The 27,300-nt window shown below is 48.9% G+C and overlaps 1 protein-coding gene across 4 annotated transcripts; it reads right to left on the bottom strand.

The window, feature by feature from the left end:
• Positions 1-462: 462 nt before the first annotated feature.
• LOC143373080 (phospholipid-transporting ATPase VD) lies at positions 463-27,083 on the bottom strand. 4 transcript variants are annotated; one of them, XM_076819954.1, is made up of 19 exons: positions 26,580-27,083; positions 21,083-21,655; positions 20,670-20,849; positions 20,317-20,577; positions 9,484-9,759; positions 9,003-9,171; positions 8,572-8,925; positions 4,557-4,852; positions 4,328-4,498; positions 3,784-4,081; positions 3,222-3,654; positions 2,759-3,150; positions 2,400-2,687; positions 2,074-2,325; positions 1,896-2,000; positions 1,630-1,817; positions 1,377-1,541; positions 1,193-1,294; positions 463-1,143 (listed from the first exon to the last, which is right to left on the bottom strand). In XM_076819954.1, the coding sequence occupies exons 2-18, from the start codon at positions 21,643-21,645 to the stop codon at positions 1,237-1,239; spliced, it is 4,449 nt and encodes a 1,482-aa protein (XP_076676069.1). In that variant the 5' UTR covers positions 21,646-21,655; positions 26,580-27,083; the 3' UTR covers positions 463-1,143; positions 1,193-1,236. The 4 variants fall into 4 exon arrangements, with proteins under 4 accessions (XP_076676069.1, XP_076676072.1, XP_076676068.1 ...); XM_076819957.1 differs by having other exon boundaries at positions 1,193-1,279; XM_076819953.1 differs by having other exon boundaries at positions 463-1,294.
• Positions 27,084-27,300: the final 217 nt, after the last annotated feature.

Below are 27,300 nucleotides of genomic sequence, written 5' to 3'. Positions count from 1 at the left end.
GTCGCGTGGGTTGAAGAATAGAATGCTAATGGCATTGAAAGGTTGTGTGTTATCAGGTCCTACGTTATCTTACGTCGTGCGTTAACATTCTTTATTATTTATGAGGCATTCGTCTTCTAGTAAAATAATAAAAAGTAGTTCTATGCATTTCCACGTTCAAAGTAAAATGCTGAACGAGTTTCAAGCGCACGTTCATGGGAACAGTGAAGAGGTAACTTAATATCGGTAACTCGGGAAACAATGCGCAGTTGCATGCGGCTCGCGCAATCAGGATTATGAGTTGGCATCGAAAACTTTCAAGCGTTAGTCAGGGTGAATAATTTTGTAATGGTTATCGTCATCGCGGAAGGAAATCGCATTGTGCGTAACACGTGGTCGGGAGGTGGAGAACGCAACTATAAGAGGAAGAGGATACCGGAAGTTCGAGGCGATGGAGAGCTCGGCATTAACGAATCGCGGGAATTTAAAGAACACGAGACTTTACTGACATCGCTACGTACACGTATAATTATTCTGCTTGATCGTATATGAAAATATTATGTCAACACGTGCAACATGTCGATAACGTTCAATATACATGTATACGTTTAATAGAACTTCTACGCTGGCAGATCGAACGTACGTTTCCGAACTTACAGTAATAATACAATGGCGGAGGGTGAAACGTGTCCGTGTAACGGCCGCTCTGCGCGTACAACGTAATTATTTATACAGCACGAACTTCGCACGAGACAATATACAGTTCACGGATCTTTTTACAATATACAATCCTTCGTCCTTAACTCTAGCAGGGCAGTTGCGACCTGATTTATCCTCTAAGTAACTCGATATGCAACTCGCGCGCAGGCACGCTCGAACAAGGCCTTTAACGTTAAGGCGTCTAACAGTCTTGGTCCCTAAGAGTCACAGCCATCAAATGCAGCGAACAATACGCGGAAATCGTAAGGCCACTCGATTCAACTAAAAACCACTAATTAATACGAACAGCAAGACTGATCGACGGATAGGCGATGTGATCTCGTCGAACCACGCCGGTTCGATAAAGCGAAGCGTCTTCCGGTTAAAACAAATGCACTGTAGAATCCATATGAACTTCGACCCTGAGGAACAGTAGAGGTTGAAATGCGGCAAAGGGCGTCGGTTCTCCATTTTTAGCAGGTTCAACGAAACAGCACTGTCGACAGCCTTGCACGGGCTGCCACAAGGTGTTGGCAGACTTCCGCGTTTCAGGATATGTCATGCAACGATGGTCGTCAAGGTATCGTTTTTACTGCCGGCCCTGAAACACAAAGAACTGAGGAAATTACAATAATGTAAACAGTGGTTGTTAAGCAGCGGTCTACATTCTGGAACGAAATTCAGAATGTTATGCCCACCTTATGGTAGCATGCTGGGTCGAGCGCGACCAACCGGCAATGAAATTCGTTTCGCTCCTTTCAGCGATACGCTGTCGATGACTTCCGCTCTTCGACGGCACTTTAAACGTGGCACTGTGAATGAGATCCGGGGATGTGGTTGATTTTATGGTTTTATACAGCAACCTGAATAACAGACAACGATAATGAGCTGCAACAAAACCGTTTGAATACCCAGCCTTTCTTCGTGCATCTACATATGCAAATTGGGTACCTAGGTAGAAGCGCCAAGACGCAGGTAAGTGTTACTGTGAGCCAGTACGTGGGTCTCATAACAGCCATTTCCATTACCCAGTACGAACAAAGTAGGCCCATGCAATTCACGCATACCACGTTGTAAATCAAGCAGAATACAAAGAACACGAACAGCGATCCCATTACAGCGAACAGGTGGATTATGGTCTGGAAATAAAGTTAGAATATTACGCGACATGTATTCAATATCTCGGCCCTCGGATATAATTATTCGAGGGTGCTTACCCAAGACCGAATTTCTATGGCAATATGGGTCAGCATAACAACGATGCAACATGTCATAACGTTAGTCCCAAATTCCCATATATCGATTGTTGTGTCGTAGTACACCTGTAAAGAATAGATTTCTTAAACGTTGAACTATAACTTATCACGCCACGAATGAATTCAAGACTGTACTAACACACTCATTTATGAAGAAGATGACGACACTTTGATACAAAGCATCGGCGATAGTTAGCCAAAAGGAGTGCGGTTGGTACATGAGTCCAAGACGTCCCCTTTTGTACAGATGGGGCATGGACATTAAGACACCGGGCGAGGCTACTCGATCATATATACCCATTGCTAGCGGCGGTATAGACGTAAATAGAAGATTGTACAGCATTAAGTATATTTGGTCCATCATGACTGATCCAGTGAAGCCGCAGTACAGCTACGGGGAGCAAGTAACTGGATAATTCTTGCACGAATATTGGCACTGTTCTAGAGATGCGGGATATGTTATACCTGATACCAGAATAGAAGGAAGACGAAGGTGGCGTTCTTGTAAAAGAAGTACAAGATCATTCTGGCCAGACGATCGTAACACCAGTGGCCGTGCAGTAGTATAAGCCTGCTGAGCATCGAGAATCGTGAAATGGCGAAGTCCGCGGCCATGACGGCTTGTGTGCCCTCGTGTCCCGAGATACCGACACCGACATCCGCGGTCTGTATCATGCTAACGTCATTCGCGCCGTCGCCGATCGCCAGGGTTCTCATTCCCAGTTGTTCCTTCACCACGCGCACTATGTACGCCTGGAAAACAAATTCGCGTTTACACTCCACGGTCCGAAGACCAACGGAAAAGAGAAGCCAATTTACGGTACCTTTTGAAGAGGCGTGGCTCGACAAGCCAACACACTGGAACATGTCTTCGTTAGCTCGAGGAACGGTCCCATAAGTCCTGACCGCGGGTCAAGGATAACGGTCAAGGTTTTACCGTCGACAACAAGGGCTCGTTGCTTCGGCCACGGGTTGTCTATCCTGTGCGCGTCGTTCTCCGCCGCGTCGCGATTGAACATCGTTCTTTCCCTGATATTATCCACCCCCCTTCGCTCATTACAGTACACTGCGTTTTCTCTCCTCGCAGATTCCAGGTACCCGTGGATTAACGCCTCGGCGACGGACTTGGACTTTGCTTGCAGCCACAACAGCTGCATAGCAGGCGAAAAAAGACGCGCTGAATATGCAATATTCACCGCGGTTTCTGGCTTGTCCCCTTCGAATGTAAAACGTCCATTAGCCGCGCGTTTTGCGTTGCGCGTAGCTTAGCTGTGCATCGGGACGTACCTGTTAGAACCCAAATAACGATGCCCGCTGCCATCAAGGTGGCCATAGCTTCGGGCACGCCAGCCTGGAGCTTGTCCTCGATCCCAGTCGCGCCTAGAAGAGTCAAATGCGACTCGAGGTTGGTATAAGAGTCCTTGATACGACGTTCCCGGTTCTCCATCGCCAACTCGGCCTCGGAGTGCATCTGCCTCCAGGTCTCGTACTCCTGAGCGGTCAGGGACTTCTTGGCGATCATTAGGGTTCGGAGGCCCTGGCGCGCGTACGACTGCAGGTGCTGTCGGACTTTTAACGTCGGTATGGAATTCATGTCCTGAGATGCTAGCGACGACAGTATCGTGCTGTCGGCGCCTTTGCTGTACAACACCACCTCGTTCGTGAGAGGGTGCCGCACCAACACGGACATGCACTTTCTGTTAGAATCGAACGGCAGCACCTGAAATTCGCAGTAGTTACAGATAAGGCGCTTCGAAGTTTGTTGCGGATGATTCTCGCTTTCGGAAGCTCTTTTGATTCGCTTTCCTCGACAAGCCGCGGGGAAAGCGAAAATTATCACGAAGCTTACATGAAGTATTTCGAAGGTGATAACAGATTTATCCGGCAAGCATACGATCGCGCTACGCGACGTCCGTTTCAGGAGTTTCACGTCATAAGCGCGAGCCGCGTTGACCAATGCGAGCTCGTCGGGGCTTTCTGCCTCGTAAATCGCCGCGCTGGGCAGCAATTCCTCTCCGTTCTTCCCACTCGCGCCGATAACGGGACCCAACGGGCTGCGTCTCTTCTGCGCTCCGTTCGGGGACAATTTCCTTGCGAGCAGTCCCATTCCCAGGGCTGGGATGGACGTCACGTTCAGAAATCTCGGCCTGTAAATCAATAGATATGTGTCATTTAATGCATCTGCATGAACCAAGTCACAGAGTAGTAAATTATACCGGTGATTATGAAAGTGGTGTAAGCCAAAAATCCAAAAAAATTCAATTCCTAGCTTCCTTTGCGTTACATCGCCTTACTTTGCCAAATGAGTGATAAACTTAATTTTTTTTAAATTTTTTACTTACACCGCTTTCATAATTACCGGGACATTAATATAATACGAAGAGTGTAATAACCTGGACAATTTATTCGACAGCTTCGAGGTGTTGTTCAGGACCGATTCCATCTCAACGATAGAAGATATCGACGACACGCTCTCCTCGACAGCGCTCGCTGCATGCGAGAGGGTAGACAGAGGAATAACCGGGGAAGGGGTTAAGCTCCTTGATTCTATCATTCTCGTGTACCTACAAGATGAACGTCTCCTATACAAAGAGTTTCCGCAGGGAAAGATCGTCTACGCACCTTCCTGACTCGTCGCCGTTCTTCTGCGGCTCTTCGATCACCCCGCTGGAGTTCATGGTGTCGTAATGGGGTTGGGAATTGACCACAACAGTATTACATATCGCTAATACAACTAGGAATTCTTGTAGATGCTGTCTAAATGTACCTATGAGGAGGTCTTCCTTCAGCCGCGAGGAGGGCACCAAATTCTCACCGTCCCCGGTGTGCGAATAATCGTGGCCCCCCACGGCGCAACGTCTAAACAGCATTTTGTTCTCCGTCAGGGTACCCGTTTTGTCCGAGAATATGTACTGCACCTGTCCGGGTGAAAGTTTATTTCGTTAAGCGAGATCGCGCAGCCGTTGCGAAGCTTTAAGACTTAAGAGGTTACATACCCTTAACACGTCGGAAAACAGGGTCATTTTTACGATTTTTTTTTATATGAAGAAACGCGCATATTTAAAAATCAAGATATACACCTTGTTGTGTATAAATTAAGCTGCATTCTCCTCGAAAAAAATTTGATATGTTAAGAAAGGGTGCCGTAGCAGCCCCTTCTACCAAGGGGTCTTCATAGTTACAGTAGTTGCGGTATCAAAAATATCTCAGAGATTAGTGGACCGATTTGAATAAAATTTTGCAGGAATATACTTCAGACCACAATCTACTACTTGTCGGCGCTGATTTTAAGAAAATTTATTCTTTGAAAAATGGCAGCTACTCAAAGTCAAGCATGTGATTTTCAATATAAGTTTTCATCTTCTTTTGTTAATAAAAAACAAAACAAGACACTAATCGAAACATCGTCTCGACAAGTACTAGATTATAGTCTTAAGAATATTCGTGCAAAATTTTATTCAAATCAGTCCACTAGCACCATTTCTCAAGGGGACTCTAGGCGATCGCTTTTCGTGAAACACTTTCTTTTTAATGCATTTGTAAAAAAATGAAAGCAAATCCAAATGTACCCGATGTTTATTATTATTGTAGAGATTGAGAAAAAGTTGGTGTGAAATATACATGTGCTTTAAAAATTGGCCACAAATCAATTCAGGGCTCAGATTTTCAGCTTCGGTTTTAAGGAATTAGCGGGCGAGGCCTGTATTTGACACAAAAACTTTTATAAGAGGGACATCCTCTGTTAAAAATGTCGTATGAAAATCGTTTTACGATGGAAAATAATAAAAACTTGGTAGAGACTAATTTAAACGAATGAAAGTCGGTAATAGATTAATAGCACATTCGCCAACCTGCACTAGTGATATGAAACATTTTGTTTTAAGTCGACTTCATAGTTTTTTCTTATACAACGCCCGCTAATTCCTTAAAACCGAAGCTGAAAACACAATGAGAATAAAAGAGAAATCATTCGGCGTAGAGAATCATTTGCAAATCCAAGAGCAAATGTTACTAATTGCTCGATATCTCGAGTTCTATCGATCATAATTAATAATAAATTATACTGGGCGGTTAGTGTAAATGTTGTTAACATTATTTGTCATTGCAATAGCCACTGGACTGGATATTTTAGCAGAAAATCCATTTTTGCCAAAGAATTCGGTGGATTTCGCAATTGTAATTAACCGTCGACCTTGTTTTGATCGGGGGACATCGTTTCTCAAAGGCTAGATAAGGAGCTCACAGAGCTCCATGTACTCAGTCGCGCGTCGGTCCTCCGAGCCTGGAGGACCTCCGGGGACCCTGGAGCTGCCGAGCCACCTGGACCTTCTCGACTTCCTGGACTTCCTGGACTTCCTGGACTGGCTGGGGACCTGGTCAGGGTTTCAACCCTGGTGCTTCCTCCACCCCCGGAGCTCCCGAGCCCCCTGGACCATTGGGACCTACTGGACTTGCTGGACATGCTGGAGACCTGGTCAGGGTTTCAACCCTGGTGCTTCCTCCACCCCCGGAGCTCCCGAGCCCCCTGGACCATTGGGACTTGCTGGACATGCTGGACACCTGGTCAGGGTTTCAACCTTGGTTCTTCCTGCGGCCCCTCGCCCCCCTGGCCTGGGTTACCTTATTCGGTTGGTGCCGATGAAATTTTGGGGTTCGTTAAGCCATTTAAAATTTTATTATTCTGCCAAAGTCAAAACTGACTTCCCTCTCTATCTAATTGTTTTCTTCGATTGATTTTCATCATCTGTCCGATTTCATGCATTCCTTCCAGGATTTTTGAACGAGTCGTTTTATTTCGTGTATTTCTTCGATGGGTTTGCATGATCTGTCCTATTTCATGCATTTCTTCGATGGGTTTTCATGATTTCTGTTACTCTTTCATGCATCTCTTCGGGGGGTCTACATTCCCTGCTCTCCTTCATGTATCTCAACGATGGTTTTGCATGGTTTATTCTATTTCCTGCATTTCTTCGATGGTTTGGCATGATTTATTTTATTTCATGGATCTCTTCGAAGGTTTTGCAAGACTTCTTCCCTGGCACGCATATCACTGATGTGTTTCCTTTCCCTGCTCTCTTTGATGTACGTATCTCTACGATGGGTTTACATGATTTATTCTATTTCATGGATTACTTCGATGGGTTTTCATGATTTATTTCTTTTCATGGATTTCTTCGATGGCTTTGTATGACTTTTGTCACTCTATCGCGCGTCTCGTCGATGTGTCGTCATTCCATGCTCTTCTTCGTGTATCTCTACGATGGTTTTGCACGCTCGTGCGTGCTCTGCTGTTAGTCGAAATTATCTCGATCGGCACCAACTAATTAAGTTTTTTCTTAGTTTCCTTCCAGGCTGACCACACCATTGATAACACAACGTACTTGATTGTTTCAGTTTCCAGGTTCATCCGTTCGCGGGGAAGAGAAAAGTGGTAGTGAAAAGTATTGGTGCAAAGTGATAGTGGAAGAAGATATCTAAGGAAGCCTAGGTAAATTTATTATAGCATGAAGTATTTAAGGCCCCATGTAAAATTGCGAAGTAGTCACTAAATCATCAACTTTGTTGCTCTTTTGTTGGCTCCTCATCTCCGATGAGGAGGTCGCCGCTGGTTCCGTTTTCGGGAGCAAGCGACTGAGCATGGAATCGGTATGGGTGGATCAGTTTCATCCCCTGGTATTCTTGTCGAAAGGGAAAAGTTTCGGGCGTAGGGGGTGTACCTTTTGGTACACTGCCTGCGTAAGTCACCCGGTTCGATTACCCAATCTCCGTGTTGGACGGCTTGAGTCAGGTCAAGTATTTGCTCCTGGCGAGTCGCATCGGAGCAACAGGAATCGTCTGGGAGGCGCCGAGCGCTTTTCCCTTTCGACTCGGAGAGCAGGGTGGTAGGAACTGCGCCACCCTATACTCCTTTCATGCTCACCGGTAGTCTTTCCTTCTTTCCTGAATTTCTTTTAATCGCGTGATCGCTTGGCAGTTCCCTAGATTCAACATCTAAACCAAAGAGACCGATGGAACTTTGTTTCCATCCATCTCTTTGGTTTAGTTGGCTTAATGTACAGGGAGATCGATGGAACTTTGATTCCATCTATCTCCCTACGGGTCTCGAAACGCAGCAACCTCCTCGCGGTGAGACCTGGTAATCGGTGAGAACCGAGCCGATAGCTGCGATTGTCAAATATTCTAGTCGGATATAAGAATTTCTGTAACTTGCAATCCCCCCCATAAACATGACTCATGTATGAAAGAAGCTAATTCCCTTTAATTCGCGAAAAAAGTTCTCACGCAAAGTTGTATATCTTGAATAAAAATGGCCCTATTTTCCGACCTGTAAAGGGTACGTAACCCCTTAAAAGGAACACTTGGCTGAGAGAGCAAGGACGAAGAGCATCAAATGCAGAGCTCTAAAAATCGCTCCCCAAAATTGATCTCCGTAAACGCAGAAGCCTGTTCGTGACGAGGCACCAACGCCAGTTCCCCACCTAATAGGAGCGAAACAGGTGCGTCGCGTGTAGCTTAATTCCCCGCTCGGAGCCACGCGGTCGATCCTGACCCGTATACACAGGTCAGCGTACGCGCCAGCCCCCTGATCCTAATACAAGCCAGGGGGGTCTGTGAACGTGTTAATCAATTCGCTTACCTGACCCAATTCCTCCGTGATATTGAGCGCGCGACATTCAGCCGGCCGCCCCGTGTCCGTGTCGTACAGTGCCATGTCGTGGCCGATGTGATAAACCTGGCCCACTTTCGCCATCTCTATGGTGACGTACAGGCTCAGAGGTATCATCACCTGTAGAATAATGACGAACGTCCAGAACGTCAGCATGCTCTCGTAGCTGGGGTCCTGGATGGTAGGGATGAAGGGGACGAACGCGAGGCCGGAATACTCGGCCAGCCAGAGCCGGCAACCGGTCGCGCCGAGCACGCAGAGTATCACTAGGATCACCACGCACCATATAACGTCCCTGTTCATTTGCTTCTCGAGCCGAGAACGCTGGAAAAAAACCACCCTCCCCGTGAACCCAACAACACTCGTCGCGCCTCCTTCCATTTAATTGCTCGGATCTCTACCTTGTACCTGGGCCCGCCGTTGTTCAGCATCGCCTTGGTCTCGTGGCCGGCGTATATCACGATGCCCTCCGCGAAGTCGGTGTTCTTCAGCAGGCATTCCCTGAGCAAGAGGTTCTCCGTGGAAACCGGCACTCTGCCGCCGTTCGGGTGAACCACGGCCCCGTGGAACCTGCAACGCTGCTGGTCAACCATCGCCTGTTCCAGAATTTTTTCCAGGGGGGAGGGGCAATTTTAGGGTGACGATAAAGAAAAATACAGTAGCGGAGCAGCCCTGTTGCTTTCTTGAACCGATTTTGTACTGCCAGTTTCGTTAAAAATTTAGAAACGAAATTTTAACGTATTCTCTTATTTGGTATAAACTTATTAGAGGTCAGTTCTTGAAAATAACCGATTTTTCCTCTAAAGCCAGGGGGGCAACTGCCCCTTTTGCACCCCCCTCCGGACATACATGCCTCCCAGCGTCCCTTCAGTCGCGCTTTACCTGTATATCCTAGTGCTCGGCTGATCGACCTCGATCACAGACCGGAACTTGGCGGGCTGGAAGGTGTCCTGGAGATCGACGAAGCCTCTCACGACCTGCCGCTGCTTCAGATTAGTCTCGCCGTCGAGATTGCACGTGTCGATGTAAGCGGAGCCCTGGGGATCGCTGCTCCGCAACAACAGCACGTCGGCCGGCACTAGCTCATTGTTGGAGAGGTGAACCAAGTCGCCGACCTTCACGTCTTTCCACGCCACCTTTGCATACCTATCGTCTTCCCTGTAATCAAGCGACCCGCGCGATCGATACAGGCGCCTTTCATTGGCGAGGCTACATTGACCTGGGAAAATTGCCATTAGAACGCGGTGGAGTATTACGTGCCGAAACGCGCCGCGTTCGATATTATTATTATTATTGTTAATTAAACGGGATATTAACGTTTCCTGATACGCTTCTCGCCAGGCATAATCGAAACGATCCGTCACCTGGAGCGCGCTCTCGCAACGCTGTCGGCACTCCGAGATGACCAAGCGAAACGGCGACCTTCGCGGCCGACGATCATCCAGACTATACATCAAACAATAACCAAACTGTCATAACGGTCAGACGTCGATTATTCTTAACTGACCGTCGCCACGGTTCAATGCTTCGACTCTCGGGATCCCTCGCTGGCATACCGAAACGATCGAGAGAAGCGGTACAGTACCTTCTAGAAAAATCCGAGCACCGTCGTGGGATTAATGGAAGCAGAAAATGGTCCGATCTGGTCAGAGCTCGCGTAGCTTGCAAACCATCGAAAACGAGGAGGGTAGGTGGGAACTGAATTCGAGTATTGGAGAATCAATTTTCGTGTCCTCCCTTCTTTCACTCGTGCTCGGCGTGTAGCGCAATTTCACGATATTGCTTTCTCGATCGGTTCTCGCTCGCATGCCACGATGCCGAGCTAGCCACGTTGCATCGGATTTCGTCTGGCCACCTTTTTTTTCTGCTCCTGGTGGATACATTATAGGAGGGTGCGCATTGACTTTCTTTTTGTGTTCAAGTTGATCAATGGAATGACGAAATGTCCTGAATTCCTACAGTTCATTAATTTGTCTGCCCCCACGAAATCCCTGCGGTCGGGGCAATCCTTTTATCCATCGCTATACAGGTCGATTCGTGGTTTCTCTGACTCGGTAAATCGCATTTGCAATGCTGCAAACGCTTTTGGCGAGTCTCTTGATTTTTTCACGGGATCAATCTATTCCTTTAACATGGACCTTGATAAACTTATGTAACCTGGCTGTGATTGAGTTTATGGTGTTTGAACTGTTTACCGAATTTAAGTATTGTATGCTTCTTTGTTATACGCTTTGTATTGCTACTTTTTTTTGTCTTTTTCTTTGTTTTTCTCTTGTACACTAATGGGACTGTATTTATGTATAAATAAAGAAATAAAGAAATAAAGAAATAAAGAAATAAAGAAATAAAGAAATAAAGAAATAAAGAAATAAAGAAATAGAGAAATAGAGAAATAGAGAAATAGAGAAATAGAGAAATAAAGGAATAAAGAAATAAAGAAATAGAGAAATAGAGAAATAGAGAAATAGAGAAATAGAGAAATAGAGAAATAGAGAAATAGAGAAATAAAGAAATAAAGAAATAAAGAAATAAAGAAATAAAGAAATAAAGAAATAAAGAAATAAAGAAATAAAGAAATAAAGAAATAAAGAAATAAAGAAATAAAGAAATAAAGAAATAAAGAAATAAAGAAATAAAGAAATAAATACATAATTATCAAAGCACGGAAATATTGCTCGAAAGGACTTGGAATTTCTGGAGAGCATCGCGCCTCCTGCGAGGCTATTTTCAACTGCGTCAAGCTTCCACGTCTGGCTAGTATATCGCAAAGTGTGTCGACCATCCTTTCGTCCGATCTTTTGGAGAGGCGGTACACGATCCAAGTGATTTCAGGAACCTCGAGCAAGTGAATTGCCTCCGGGGTCACTTTCGACTTTTTAAGTAGTATGACACGAGCTTTTGCCCGGCCTGACGTCACCGTGGACGCGAAGGGCAGTCGAATCTGACCTAGACTTTACTTGCCGGGTCACCGTTACGCATTTTTCTCCTCGCGAGATTAGAATCGTTGATCTGTGACCTCCCGCAACCTCCTGTGTCCTTCCATTGTACCTTCCAGTCGGTCCAACCAGAGCCCTCGGCCGTCGTTGTTAACGAATACATGTATCATTCCATTAAAAGCTGACTCTAAACGTGACCCCTACGATTCGATCCATAAAACAGCCGTCTTTCGACGTGCCACGTTACCCTTGGAATCGGGGCCAAAAAAAGATTTCGAGGCCCCTTGAAGTGATCACTTCGATTGCAATCTACGATTTCTTAGGCATTTCCGATAATAATAACTTATCAAATTATTTCATACAGAAGTGTCTCTAAAAAAATTTAGATTTTAAAATTCAGAAAATTTCTATGTTGTCCCCCATTTCTCCCGCTACCCTAAGCACGTGCTTATTTTTATTTTGCTCATTGGGTAATCAAGCACTGCTTGCGAATCATACGGTTTTCTGGACCCTTGGAAGCCTATCCCTTGCGAAGGTACAACGCAACAGATTAATTTGCCTTCTGTTCGAACCCGGGGCTGGTTTCGCCGCGATTCCTTCAGCGACTCTCGTGAAACCGAACCGCTCGAATTTGCATTTTCCTCATTCCCGAGGTCGCATGACGTGTGTACCTCTTGTCCACGGAGGAGCAGCGATTAGTGTGTGTATTATTATGGTACGTTCAAGGATACGCAGTTAACGGTTCACAAAGCAGCTCCACCGACGCTCTTTTCTTCTGCTTCTCATTTTCTACCTTGCCCCGCTTCGAGCAGCACTCCCGCGATTCGTCGCGTACGCCGCGAGTGTTAATTAGCGCTCCACAAAAGGAGCCGTTTAACAGAGCAGCCCTCCTTCGCCCCCTGCTCGCGGCGAAGCCCCCTTAACGAGCGCGTTTCCATCCGTAAACAGAAGCCCGGTCCGTTTCCAAGTTCCACAGTAACGAATCGCTGATAATTCAGCCGCGGTGACGGCAGCGGCTGCGAGCAGCCTTAGGAATACTTTTATGCAACGCGCCGTCATTATAGATAACCCAGCGGTTAGATAATGTCACAACGTTTCAGTGACTTCTTTCTCGCGATTGCGGCCGCAACGGTGGTATCGTTTACCTTTGCACGCCACTTTCGCGACCCGTCGCTCGCCGCACGCCTCGGAACGGCTCGCGACAAAATTCGAGCGCGGACGTCGCTCGAAACGTCACCGGGGAGCGCTGGAAATATTTCAAAGGATTCGTGGCTTCAATCGCGTTATCTAATAGAATTTCAGCGCGCAAACGCCAGTGTGCGGGCATCGGGCATGGCTCTGAGGGTGTCGTGGAAAAGAAATTCTTTAGAATATTGTCGCAGGTACTTTTGCCCTTGTTTTGCCAACTGTACCATCTCTCCCTTAAACTGGAAGGGTGACCCGAGGCTACATGCACGTAGGGTTGCTATACGGTGTCTAAAAGAAGGGCATGCCCTCCTTTTCTGACTGAAACGCAGCGTCCTCCTACCTCCTAAAAAGGTCCTTTTCTCTTTTATCCACAACTCAAGTGATCCGCTTGCCTCGGCATCACTACAGTTGCTATTTCATTCCAATGCGAACATTAATAATAAAAGCTGATATCTAAAGTCAGGTTTTATTTCACTACGTCCTCCTTATCAAACGATTACAGACCAGATTGCCCTCCTTTTTTACTTTTGGTTCTGGTAATTCTACATCTGCTATCCTTGGATATGCCGATAAGAATCAGAGATGTAACGATAAATTCCATTCGATAAGGGAACGTGCCTTTGAAGCTTACAAAGCATTCAGAAAGAATCAGCCGAGACGATCGGGCGAAACGGGAGGCGTTCGAATTACTCGCTTTCCTGCCGGAGTTCTCCGCTCGATTGGCTCATTTATCCGAGCCATTCCAATCAGCGAAACTCGAACCAACGTGGGTGCGATATGCGGGCTGGTAAGTGTGACACGATACCGATCCCTCCGCTGTAAGTGATGTAACCGGTGACGCCAGCGGCCGTTTAACGGTGCCAAACTACCGGTGGTAGGTGGAGAGAAAAGAAGCTCGATCCCTTTCGATTCGGCAGTGGCCTTTCTCGAATGCTTTCGCCCGCCCGCTTATCTGCCGTCCCGGGCAATCTCTTCGGAGCGTGCGGGCTCGAGCTGGCAGTTCTCCTGCGCCGCTCACTGACACGCATCCGCGCGGTGGTATTTGGCAGGCGACGGCCGTCCGCGTTCTTATCGGGAGCGCATCGCGTGCGTTGGCGCGGTTTTATCGGCCCGGAGATTTGATAAAAATACAATCGGGACGGGGGATTGGGTAACGGGCAGGACTCGGGCACGCCAAGGTTCGTCAATCGAACCGGGACGAACGGAATACAGAAACGGATCCGCGGCGGGGTGAAGTTGGCTGGGGGCCATTTCTGGGAAAGGGGTAGGTCGAGGAATGTCGATGGGGTTTCATTGTCGAGAGGCGAGCCGCTCGTTCCCCGTATCCAGGAAAGAAACGAGGAAAACGGCTCGAGGGACACGGCAACCGGTTTTATTGCCGTGCCTTCCTCCTCTGCCGCTTAATTCCACTTCCCAGCAGCTCGCGGCCGACGAGACGTGGCGCGCCGTACGGTATCCCTGCGTTCAGTCTCGGTGACTCGCGGAACGGGCGTATGCAAAACAGAAGGGCTATTTTTAAGAGGCATTCGGGAAACAGAGTGCACGCGTACAAACGCCGACGCGGCGGTAACGCGACAAACAAGAGATATCGATCTCGGATACTCGATGCACGGCAGAGTGATTGGGGAGATTGATCGCTAATCTGCAATGGTGGGATGGTGCACATGGTAAAAGTTCCTGTGCCTGTGGTGGGGATGCAATAACAATGAAATCGCTCACGCTGGCTTGCGAGACTCGAGAGATCAGGGGCCCGAAGAAAAACAGGCACATATGCATCAATTTTCGTTTCTTTATAACACAAATTCGTTCCTGCAACGCAGTAGAATTCCACCGCCTCCTAATATAGTAGCATGCGCGTTTCATCGGGCAGAATCGTATTAAATCTTCACGGTGAAAACAAAATGCATAGTGGAAAATGAGCCCATACCGCTCAAATCTAATAAAATTAATTTTTCAACTAAAATTGGAGAGGTAGCTGTCATTTATCGCATTTCCTATGAAAATAATGAATCCTTCGCAGTGGCGCACTCAGGATTTAATCTTGGGGGAGCTGAGTCGAAGGGATACAAATATTTTTAATGCAAATTAAAACAAAATTCACTACTTAGGTGATTACTTATAAAAATTTATTTAAATAATAAAATCCAGTTCTCTTTTCCTTTTTTTTTTACAAAGCGCTTTCCTCGGGGGTGCCAACAGAGTTGGGCATTATTCGAATAAGAAGTTATTCGTCATTCTCTAACAACTTCATTTTATTAGCAACGCTTATTCGGATACTGCGCAACCTTGGCCCGCTCCTCTGGATGCGCCACTGCTCCTCCACCTCGCTTTCCTCTAAAGTCATAAAACCGTGGCATGTGCCTGTTTCCCACTGTGCCCCTGAACCGCCGCAGGAACTGAAAAAATAACTCCATAAGACAGTTAAAATGCGAAAAAATGTGTTCCTTCAAGCTTTACCACGCGAGACGGCAATTTCACATGGCCTCCGCGGTACCAGTGGCTACCAGTCGCCCGGAGCCGCACGGAGTACACTACCCTCTTTACGTGCCATCGAGTACAAAGCCCCGATTCAGTTCCCGTCGCATAGGGGCATGCGATCGCCCGTGATCGTTTCGAAAGCATGCCAACGGAGAGTTGCGCCACGGTATCTTATCCCACGATATCTGCGCGCGACGCAACGGCCGATCCAGCGACCGAGATAGCAAGCTATGTCGCGGGCAGATTGGTCGGGAGCTGGAATTCGTGGCGAAGGTTCAACCGTTCTTGACATTGCCGGGAGCGTGCGGTCTAGCCCCCGCTAGTGTCGATCTCGCGGTTGCACGAAATTAAAGGCGAAGGGAGGAGGGCTAAAGAAGGCCGGCGCGGCCGCGCGCGTGCAATCGCGAATTAAGTAGGTAAAGGTCGCGGTGGGGCGCGCTACGCCGCGGAACATGGAGATCGCTGCTCACCAGCAGGCACACGTTTACGCGGTGTGACCCACGCGTAAACACGCCTCCGCCAGTCTTAACGAGCCTTTATTAACGCTCGCGGATATCATCCATCGATTCGATCGCTACAGAAATTTCTAGGCCACTCTGCCTGCCTCTGCTGCTCGCCTATTCCCGGCCAACGAAAAACCAGGCGAACTAAATCGGCCGAAGCCTCGGCCCTTGCCAGAGGAATAGCATCGTGGAAATATCCTGGATCAGGCTGGCAGGCTATCGCGCTTTGCCGTCGATCTTCCAACAACTTGCCACGCTATCTGCGACGTTGCGTCCGCGTTAATTCGATCTCGCTCGTTAATCGCGCCCATTGCTGCAAACTCTGTTCAACAATAGATGTACGTTGCAGAGCGCACAGCGCCTTTTCATTCCGAGGGCAACAGGCTCCTCGACGGCACGCGGCTCGGGATTTTCCGTCGACCTCCTTTCCTCCTCTGCCCTCCTCGAAAACGTCGCCTCGCTGTCAGGCCCGTTAGCTTCCTTCCACCGCGGGCGAATCGTGCCTCCGCGGACGAACGGGATTAAACCTATTTCATCGCGGATGCCAGCTTTTTTCCCCGCTGCTCCCTTACAGCCGGCGATCTTGACACGAGCTGGCCGCGAATCGATGAACATGCACCGAGTGACGCATCCTATGCGGAATCGATGGAACAACAGAGGTACCCGAGGTCTGACGGATATCGCGGCGCGATCCGCGGACCAGCGGCGACAAGCGTAAACATACTCCTCGATTGAAGCCTTCGGCGACACGCGAATGTGAAACCATGGCGAAGGGTGGCGATCTGACACTATCGTGCTCCGCGCGATTAAACCTCTCCGCGAATTCATCCAGCAGACCTGCTTTGGCGCAGCAGACTGTGCTTCCATTTCTTCGTCGGCGCGGAATATTCCCGTTTCGAAACGGAGAGGAGAATGGTAGAAATTGGTTATTATGGGAGCTGGCTGGTAGAAAGTTTTTCACAGGATATGTTTCTACAGGTCTCAAGGAATCCGACATGCAGAATTATTTACCCCGAAGGCGATGGGAATGTTTAAATAATAAGTGAATGTTAAACACAATTATTTTTTTGATGATTCTTTGCGACAGATTACAGTGACTCGTATTAATATTCGGACACTTTTTAAAATAGCGTAACTTTTTTAGAATTGGTCCAAACGACTTGAGTTTTTTTGAGAAGCTAGAAGGATTAGTTTGCTAAATGACGTATTTGGTCGTTTTGAAAAAAAATGTATTTGGTCGGAATAGCGAAAAAAATAGTAAAGGTCGATTTTTAAACTTTCTTCAGAAACAGTATAACATTTATTTAAATATTTTTCCCTATCTTCCGTAATTTACGAGTTGCAAGCGTATAAGTAAAAGAGCAGATAGGGTAAAGGACCCAATTACTGTCACCTTAAGCTACTTTGCTTAAAATAACGAATAAATAAACTATAGTATATAATCTATAGTACAGATTATAGGTTGAATTACATAATTCTTTTTGTGTATGACTTTACAACGTTTATTTATTCGTTATTTCAAGTAAAATAGCTTAAGGTGACAGTAATTGGTTAGGTGTCAGTAATTGGGTCCTTTACCCTAAGTGAGGAAACAGAAATGCAACTCGAATCTCCACGCTGCTGTACCCGGTCATTATGACATTGCACGATAAAACATTCAATCAAACGGTGTTTCTTAACATTATTATTATTCTTCTTCTCGCAAATATTGTCTGTTAGTGGGAATATTCTTACTAATGACGACATTGCGAATTTTACGCTTACAAGGGGAGGCCGCGACATCTGGGGCACGGATTTTGATGAATCTCATATATGTTGTAGTGTAGGTGTAGAAGACCAATATATGTCTCACATTTTGGGTCCACTACCCCAGAGTTTCCGAAATATTAATAAAACAAAAATTTTTATGCGTTGATGAACAGAAGCTATAGCAAAGTTTATTGTAATGATGAATAGCGGCGCGTGTAAAGGGCAGGTCTCGATTCGCACTGCGATCGTTTGTTTTCTATAAATGTATTTTATAATTGTTTTATTCCTCAAAAGATAAAATACTATTTTTTACATTCTAAAATATGACATTTATATTAATGAAGCAATGAAATTCACGACACCATGCACATCTAATAAAAGATGTATGGCCACAGGTACATTTTTTTGTTCTAATATCAGATGGTAATTGCACCTGATTTACATTTAGAAGAATGTTTCTAGTGTCTGTAAACATCTTTTTTTATTAATATTTCAGAAACTCTGGGGTAGTGGGCCCAACATATGAGACATGTATTGGTCTACTACACCCACACTACAACATATATGAGATTAATCAAAATCCGTGTCCCAGATGTCGCGGCCTGCCCTTGTTAGTTTTTATAACTTTCCCATCGTCTCCAGGGTAAACAATCACGCATTTCGGATTCCTTAAGGCCTGTAGAAACATATCCTGTAAAGCCCTTTCGTTGCCAGCCCGATCGAGAATTGGCCGATTTTTACCATTCCGTTTTTCAGGCTGCGCAGCGTACGCCAGGCGATACCTCACTGGCGATCGTTGCACGCCGCGATAAACTATCGGCGGTGACCAATCACCCTGGTCCGTCTTCGACCGGGCCCCGTCAATCGTTATCGCGGCGAATGAATCAGGCGCGATGAAAAAGGGCAAATAATCATCGAAACAGCCGCGCGATGCACGGGAGCGCGTAATCGATGAAGGGAAAATAATTAAGTAGCGGTGGCGTGTATTATCGAGGTGAACGGGGTGGGTTCCGATCGAAGGGTTCGATCAGCTGTGGTTAATAAATCATGGTCGATTCGTTCCGCGAATTTGTTAGTTGCTACCGCAAAGCACGCTCGTCGCTTGCGTCGAGCAAATTGAAAGGAACTTCTCTTGGCGAGCGAAGGGCAAGGTCGGGTCGAGTAGCCATTATTTTTCAAGCAGCCCCGCTGCGTGCAGGAATCGTTGCAAATCGATCCGGCGGCTCGCTCCGCGGAATTGAGTTGCATTATAAATGACATGCAGTCCAATCGTCGCTAACTGGCGATAGTTTCATCCTCCGTTACTCCTCTTCGCGGCGGCTCGTCAAATCTCTAGCCGACCGCGTCCGGCCGACCGTGAGGAACGACGGGGGCCTTCCTTGCGAACGATATTCAGCGGACCGTCGAATATTGGGCACCAGGCGCGTGTCGCTTGGAGATTCGACGATACTCGAGGAATCCAGTGACGCAGAGTCGAAATCTATTTCGTACTTTTATAGCGTCACGATCAGATTAATTCAGCCTATCTAGAGGAAACTGATCGAGCGTCGGTATCGAGGTCGTCGTACATGGGAACGATCGCGATCGTCGACTCGGCTCGCTCCGTAGGCGAATCGGAGCTTAACCTTCGCTGAATCGCGCAGCCTCCGCGTTCATCCCGCCGTGATCCATGTGAAAACGACACACAATGACACGACGAAACTCCGCGTCTTCTGTAAATATTCTTCACCGAGGAGCTTGATTCCCGGGCTCGCATGCAACGATCACGGAAGACGCAGTTGCAGGGTAATTGTTACACGGTGATTAGTACACCCATATGTTTGGAGAAGCTTAACTCGCCTTTGCGAGAACCGACAGTCACGTAGATAATTGAGAGGATAGGTACCTCGAGGCGGTGTTTTTGCGAGGCTGAGAGCGACGGGGATTCAGGAGGACTCCGTGGGTACAAAGCTGTATTTACGCAGTTGCGGTGGCCAGAGCGGAAAAGGTCGGAAGCACCGCTTCAGCTGCGAATCCGATTAGATTTATGCACCGCGCATCTTTTAAGGGAACCAGAGGGGACCGGGCGTTATCGGCCGGGGCGAGAAGTGTTTCGCAAACTTCCAGGCGTCGAAAGACGTCCAAGGTGCCACCGCCGAGCGCGGCGAGATCGAACAACGTCGCGAAACGCGCGATAGCGGTTCCCTTCCGCGAAAGGATAAAGAGGGAACACTTTCTTTTCTGCCGTCCGATCGGGCGCCGTGCGCTCGACCTACATGCCCGCCATCGGCGATCAAAGCCGCTCCGGCGAGTTGCACGATCAAAGGAGCGGTCGCAAGGAATTCTCGAAACGCCAACACCGAAAATAGGATCGCGTTAAACGCACAAGCGTTCTTATTCCGCGGAACTGTACACCATTCCTCGAACGACGGCCCTCGGTTATTCGAGCCGAGGAAACCTCCAACTGCAGCTTCGAACCCAACACCGCGCCTCGAATTTCGGTGTGCATATGCAAGGATAAAAGAATATACGAAATATGCGGTAACAGTGGGGAGGAACGACCTTGAACGGCCCCGCGATCTTCTAACATACCTTTTCAATTAAAATCCTTAATATAATCTTAACGGGCTCGTCCCGTAGATAAATAAATAATTAATCCTCGAACGCTACTCGTCCAGCGAATCATCGACATCCCCCATAGAAGTTGTGGGAGCACCGAGCGCCGTGAATCGGTGCTGCTGTATCCGCGCTAGCGAGCCTCGATTAATGAATAGCGGGGCCTCCTCTGCGCTGCCCTCGCGTGCAGGTATAGGCGAGGGCAGCGGTTCCGTTTTCTCCTACGACGCGGTGCAACTTAACGCCTATTACGTCGGCTTACTCACCCGACGTAGACGCGACAGGTGGAATTATTGACGCGGCAATCGCTGGCGAGCCTCCGCCGGTCCTCGAAGTAATCCTTCAGCGCCGTTACGCCCAGCACGAAGACCACGGGTATCATGGCGATCTCCTTGCCGAACGCGTTTATGGCTGGCACCCAGTTCAGCAGGACGATAAATATAAAATACAGATTGGCCACGCGGTGGAACTGCTCGAGAAGGTTGCGCGGCAGGAAGCTCAGCATCGTGTACTTCGTTGTGCGTACCCTGCAATTATAAGGGTCCAGCGGACGAGTTTATGTAAAGTGCGACGACTAAAACAAGGCTTCAGGGTTCAATGATGAATAATGGGCCGTCACCTATTGTTCACCCTCTTCCCATTCGGATGCTGACTGGGCGGTGTTTTCGGCGGTACCAAGTGGTTCGGCACGATCGTCCTCAGACGAGGCTCCTCCGGTAACGGGCCGAAGCATCGGGCCCACAGTCTCCTCCACCAGGGGGGCTCGGCGCTACGTCTTATCGTGTATATCGATTCCGATCTGCAACAGTTCCAACCGTGATTAGCGGCACGCTACGTAATCAGTTTTCTCGATACTTTCTCAAGCCGCGACAACTGCCTAACACTACCACCGCAGCTACGCTCGAGCGTTGAACCCAAACTCTGATTAACCCGCTCGATAAACGTCCGCTGGGACGTTTTTCAGCACAGGTGAGAGGCTACCGCGTTACTCGCGTGCTGTTCTACTATTTCATTGATTAAGCACAAGCTTACCTGGATGCCTGCCGCGAGTGACCTCGAAAGGAGGGCGTCTTTCCAGCGGTGGGCGGCCTCGCCTCCTCCCTGTGGCCAGGCGGCAGGATGAAGTCGGTCTTGGAGCCCACTCTGCTGTGCCCCATCGCCGAGTGCCCTTGAACGTCCACCACCTGGCCTTGGCTGAAGGCTCTCTGGTGCCCAGGCTTCTTCAAGGCCGAGGGCCTCGCGCTTCCGATCGCCGACAGGGGACCCAGGTAGGACCCGGCGTTCGCGGGCAGGCCCGTGGTCGTCAGGCACTCCGCCAGCACTCCACCGTGGCTGGCCGACCTGGCGTGGGTCCTCGAGCAAGGCAGCCTCCTGCTCCGCGACTCGTCCTCGTTCGCGCCTCTCGCGAGCGCGCTCGGCACCGCGGCCGCGGCAGCTGCGCCGGCATCCGGTGCAGAGGCAGCGGTGGTCGGCTGCAACGGCGTCGACGAGGAGCCAGGGTGATGCTGGCGACCCGACCCCGGGAACACGTAAACCGACGCCTGCCTGCTGTCCACCTCCTCGCTGGCTGCTTCCTGCGCGCCGACCTCGGACATGCTGGCACATCTGACCACCCAGAGGACACACCGGGCGAGTTAGACCGCAGGCGGGTGGGGAACGTTTCGGCGAAATAAAGGCGGGTTTAATTGGAGCGCAATTTCGAGCGGAGGCTGTCAACGGGAGGTCGCAAAGCGGAACGGAGGAGCTTAGAGCGCCGCGAACTATCGCCGCTATTTCCATCGATCCTCCCGGGGAAAAGAGGCTGCTTACACCGAACCAAGGCCACGGAGCAAACGGTTATCGCGCATCCGATTAACAGGCTCTTCCCACGATAAACAGAGCCATTACGCGTTACGGGGGACTTATCGCGATCGACGGCTCTTTCGTTGCGACTGATAAACACGTACGTGGTAAGTATGTCCAGGTGGCCGTTAGAAAGCCACGTGGCGGCGGAGCAGAGGCAGGCGTCTTGTAGAAAAGAACGCTGAACTCGGCCCGAGATCTGGATGAATATTTCAGCGTAATCGGCAGGGAGGACCAGCGTAGGTGCTCCCCAGGGACTGGGCCCCCCCTCCCTGCGACGGATCGCCGAAATCCGGCTAAAAATCGATTCCACGGGGTCTATTCTTAGGGCGGCGGGAAACGAGGAAAGCTACCCCCGTCGCGACGCGTCAAACGACATGCAGGAAGTAGCGTAATGCATTTCCAGCCGCGTTCTCTCGCCATCATGGGTGCACTTGCACTTGCCCGACACAGATACGCTATTAATAAGATTGCAGTGGGAAAGAGACGGGAGGAGAGAGAGAAAGACAGAGAGAGAGAGAGAGGGAGAGAGAGAGAGAAAGGGAGAGAGAGCGAGAGCGGTCTTTTCGAGGCGGCAGACGCCGCAGAAACCAGTGGATTAGTCGTCGCAAGTGCTTCGGGAAATTTCACAAAATATTGCGAAACGCCAAATCACCTTACGCAGAATAATCCAATAGCCACGCTCGCGGGATCACCTCCCTATCTTTCCTCGCGGAACGAAGGGAACCTGGAGAACGCCAGGTGGAACGCGGATTTTTCACTTTTTATCGTTGTTATTATCACCGCGACTTTAATACTCGTTAATATATAAAGCAGAAAGTTTATATGTTTGTGTGTTCGCCTTTCGCCTAAGAACTTTCGAATACTAAACTATTGGATCACGAAGTGCGCCTCAGCTCATTATGCCTGGCTAATCCGGGTGAATGTGACTATTTTCACCAAAAAAAAACAAAGTAAAGAAAGAGATTTCTTTGTAAAATCAGAATCTAAAGTCCCGGCGAAGCCGAGTAGCAGAGCTAAGCAGCAATGCATATAGAGAAAGTAAGGTAAGAGTAAAGGCGAGGCAGCAGTAGGAACTGTTAATAAGCCTAACCATAAGAACGTAATAGCAACAATCAGGGCCGCTCCTGAGTTTTGGCCGCTCAGCTGCAAAAACAATATTTTTGCCGTCCTTATTAATTCAAAATTCTTTAATTAAGAATTTAATACGCAGTGTTTACTTTTACATGTATACGTACATAATTTTAAACAGTTATCGTGCAAAAGAGTTTCGATTTTAATTCTTATTTATCAAAATTTTACATATAATAAACCGCCCGCGGCCGCCCCTACGTTTGCCCGCCCAGGTGCGAGGGCACCATCTGCACCCCCGCCAGAAACGGCCCTGCCGACAATTACACGATACTAATTACTACAAACAAAACGAAATGAAACGAATAGAACAATGGTGGCCAATACATAGCAGAAGCAGAGCCGATAAAACCCGATCACGACCCAACATGTGCTAGGACGGGAGGGGAAGACAGAAGAAGGTAGAATTGACACTAAAATTATTGCCTAGCTGTCGGAAAGTAGCAGGAAGAGAGTTATAATAATCTGCAGCGATGCAGGAAAAAGAAGATTTGAATTTGATCGGCCCCGAGTTTCGCAGCAAAGCCTAGCGTGCTTATCGTCGATTGGCACCAGATAAGATTGAATTGCCGGGCTTACGCGAGAGAACGGATCGAAACGGCGAGCTCGCGGAGCAGGTGAGAGCGATGCAACAGCGCCGGTATCTGCTAGCAAATTTATGGAATACAGCTCCGTAAGACAGCAACGCGACCTAAATATTCTCTGCCGGGGGTGTCCCAGCGCGGAGGGTTGGTTGTTTGCTGAATTATACAGGAGAGCCTCGCGGAGCACGTGTCTCCTCCACGCCAGCAGAATTCGCGCGAAGCGAACGAGCAGGAGGTAAGCTCGCCTTCGGGCAGCTCGAGCACCCTTATCGGCCCCCGCGTACGGCGTTAGTTTGCGAAACGATAAAGCACCGGGCCGCCTTTCGTCATCGCCGCGACCCGCAATTTATGATGGATCGACCAGCACTTTGCCCCGTCGAGTGTGCACATACCCCTCCAGTGGCCAGGCCGGGGGATGGGAAATTTCGCCGAGCAGGACGGCCGCTTAACGCTTGTTTTCGTAACGCGACGAGCCACTGGCTGACAGCGTCGTCGAGCTAATTGGGGCAAACTGGATTAAACGATTCAACTCGATGTCGTGCCACTCTGCTTGGAACGCCGTTCGAGATACGTAGGTATTACGTTGGCGCGCCGATTACGGGGGAGGAAGGTGGAAGGCGAGGATATACGGCGCTCAAGGCGAATTCGAGGCGGCAGCCGTGCGAGGGAAATGTCAGTTAAATAAATATTGCCCGATGACGAGGGAACGGTATCGGCAAGATTACGCTAATCGTATTTACTTTGGGACGATGACAGGCATCGATGCACGCCGAGGTGGATGGAATTACGTCGCGGGCGAATCAACCGAACGCTCCGCGGCCGCGATCGATCAACAAAAACTATGCAGGGAGGTACGCCCGAAAGGGACGCCAGGAATCTTCCAAACGCTGGCAAGTGGATTTGCCGTTCTCGGGCGGTCTCTCCGAGGTCTAGTTTACCGAAAGTGGTACGCAAAGGGTTCGAAGGGACGAGAAAATTCTGCGCGAACGAGCAGAGGTGCTCGTCGAGGGTCGCGGAAAGCGAAGGTGCTCGCGTGTGCACGTATACCGAGCAGAGGATTCCCGTTTCTGATCGATAACAGCTGACACGTAAATCCCGAGTTCTAATGTAAACGGACAATATCAAGGGTAGGAAAGCCGAAGGGTGGAATTGGGTCAGGCGGACACCGGCGGTCCCTAACCGGGAGGTTCTGCCCGCCTCGCGTTCCGTGCTCGCGCCAGTAACGAGCCATTATCGCTTGTAATTATTGCCCGCGGTCCAATGCCGCGATAGTGTTCCGGTAATCGTTGGGAAACTTGCTGCGAAGGTAACCACGCCGAAGTACTTTTAAGCATTTCAGATGGGCAACTAATTGAGAACCGCGTGCCGTGAGAACCGAGCGATCTCGTCAGCAGATTACGTTTTGGATCGATGCAAACGAGATCGGAACTGGTTTCTGCGCGATCGAGAAAGACGGTGTTTATAATAAAGGACACCCACGCTGGCCGCGAAAGTTCTTCAGGCACCGTACCTGCAAGATATACCAGTAATGTCAATGGAAGATGGAGGTCTGCGAATAATGGGCGTAATAAATAACGGTGGATAAACAGCGTGTACTTTGCGCGAGGTCCGACGTCAATAACGAGTCAATTAGTTTCAAAGTGCATTTCACCTGTAGTTAATCGCTTTGCCGCCTAGTGGGAGAGCATTGCTGTTAGAACTGAACGTCACACCTGCAGCCTGAACGAAGATGATCTAACGATTGTTTGCCGATGATTCAGCAGACGGGGGTGGAGTAAGGACGGTACCGTTCCTCGACGGAAAAGGTTCAAGTTCGAGGTGGTGTTGCACGCGCGCCGATACACGCGCGTTTCAGCGAAGCGCGCCGCTCTACGCGTTCCACGATAGTTTATGCAATTTAACGAGCAGAACCTCTCCAATGGCCTTCTAGGTAACAAACACAGGGACGACCTCGATCGAGAGCGCTTTTTCCTGTCCTGTTTCTAGGATGGACTGCGAGAATTCGTGCGCACGGCCAACGGTAACCGGTTTCGCGGCCGAGGACCAACGTCCGCAGACGAAAAAACTCTGGCCACTTCTCGGCAGCTCTTGGCGACCTTCGACCTGCTGGACAATGGGAAGACATGTGTACTCGAAATTCGACGGAGCGTCACTGGACGTCGAGTTTACGCCTCGCGAGAGGGATCGATGATGAATACAGCATCGATAGCGATAGCTCTTTAGCGATAGCGTTCTGTCGCAGAGTAATAAAGTGAATATTATTACTCGGAACGAGTATCGACGTTGTCCGCGATCGAAAGAGTGGACGACCGTCTTACTTTCTACTCGATTAACCGGCAATCCTTACCGTAGTTTCCTTCTCAGCTTCTTATTTTAACGGACAACCGGTATCCCCTGATGGCGAATCTATTTTTTCCCCCACTCCCTCGTATAATCCTCTGGTACGGACGCGTTAAACGTTCTTCCTTTTCCAGACTCTCTCGTTACCGTTTCGCTACAACGACTCCAAGCTTCCGCATTTAGATGAGACTTTCTCGTAATAATTAAGTAAATGTACCGAGGCTTTTCGAGCAGAGAAGGTTGCGCAGAGGGGGCCGTAGGATTCTAGAAAATCTTTTATTCCTCGATAACGAACGGATTTTAAAACCGTATCACTCGCTTATCCTATGAAACCTATTCGACCAACCGGCAACTCTGACTTTCGATGCCCCAAAACACATGCCGCGACCACAGCGACACTCGAATGCAGTAAACACATCTGAAATTAGCCGACCGTGAGTGACAGAAACTAAAAGGGGCGCCAATGCGGAGGACGAACGGTTCTTGCCTCAAAAATCTCCAACACCGAATTTCCTGTTTCGACCTGCATCGCTCGTACGCCAGTGAGATAAGCTCGTCGAACGTTTAGGCAGAATTTCGAATGGAGGTGTAAAAATGTCATCCCTGGAGATATAAAGGAAACGTAAGCTCACATTTTTTCCAAGCTCCCAACGTGGTCCACGTGGCCTTGGTTAATGGTTGCGGGGGCGCGGAGGGGTGGCTCAGCTATCCCCCACGGTGTCTTCGAACTCTGAAGAGCGTCTCTCGACTGTTACTCCGCGGCAAGTCACTGCGTGGAAAACCGCGAGCAGCCGAGCGCGCCGCTCGCCAACGAGGAAAAACCTCCGCTACTTTCGCGTGCCTCTTTTTGACAGGTAAGGTAACGGGGTATGATGCATGCCCCTCGGGTCCCCTCTCAGCGCATCTCTACGGGGAGACTGGCCCTACCGCCCGCACATCGCCTTCGCACGTAACACCATTACCCCTGAACGTCCGAGGGAACACTGCGCGATTAGTTTCAATTCCCCCGATTCTCTGTTACAAACGCTTCGAGAAACGCGCGCGATTTCGCGTACGCGACCCTTGGTCCCAGTCGCTTCCGCGATCCACGCAGGCAAACTGAACGAACTTACCGTCGTACACGTACTGACAATTTGTATCGGCAGACCTGCCAAGCGCGACCGTCGAGTCCACCGCCATCTATCGTCACTGCTGTTACTTAAGTCCTTACCAATCCAAAAAATTAAAACTCCCTAGCACCGGTTTTTGAAAGTCATCTTACGATTACAATTACATTTCGTAATTCCCACCCATCGCTCTGCGGTTTGTAAATGGAGGAAATGTGTGTCCTGAACTAGAACACCGGAAATTCTG

Source organism: Andrena cerasifolii, chromosome 9 (assembly GCF_050908995.1).
Source record: "Andrena cerasifolii isolate SP2316 chromosome 9, iyAndCera1_principal, whole genome shotgun sequence".
In the NCBI taxonomy this organism is placed as follows: Eukaryota; Metazoa; Arthropoda; class Insecta; order Hymenoptera; family Andrenidae; genus Andrena; species Andrena cerasifolii.
This window is presented reverse-complemented; position numbering and strand designations above follow the sequence as displayed.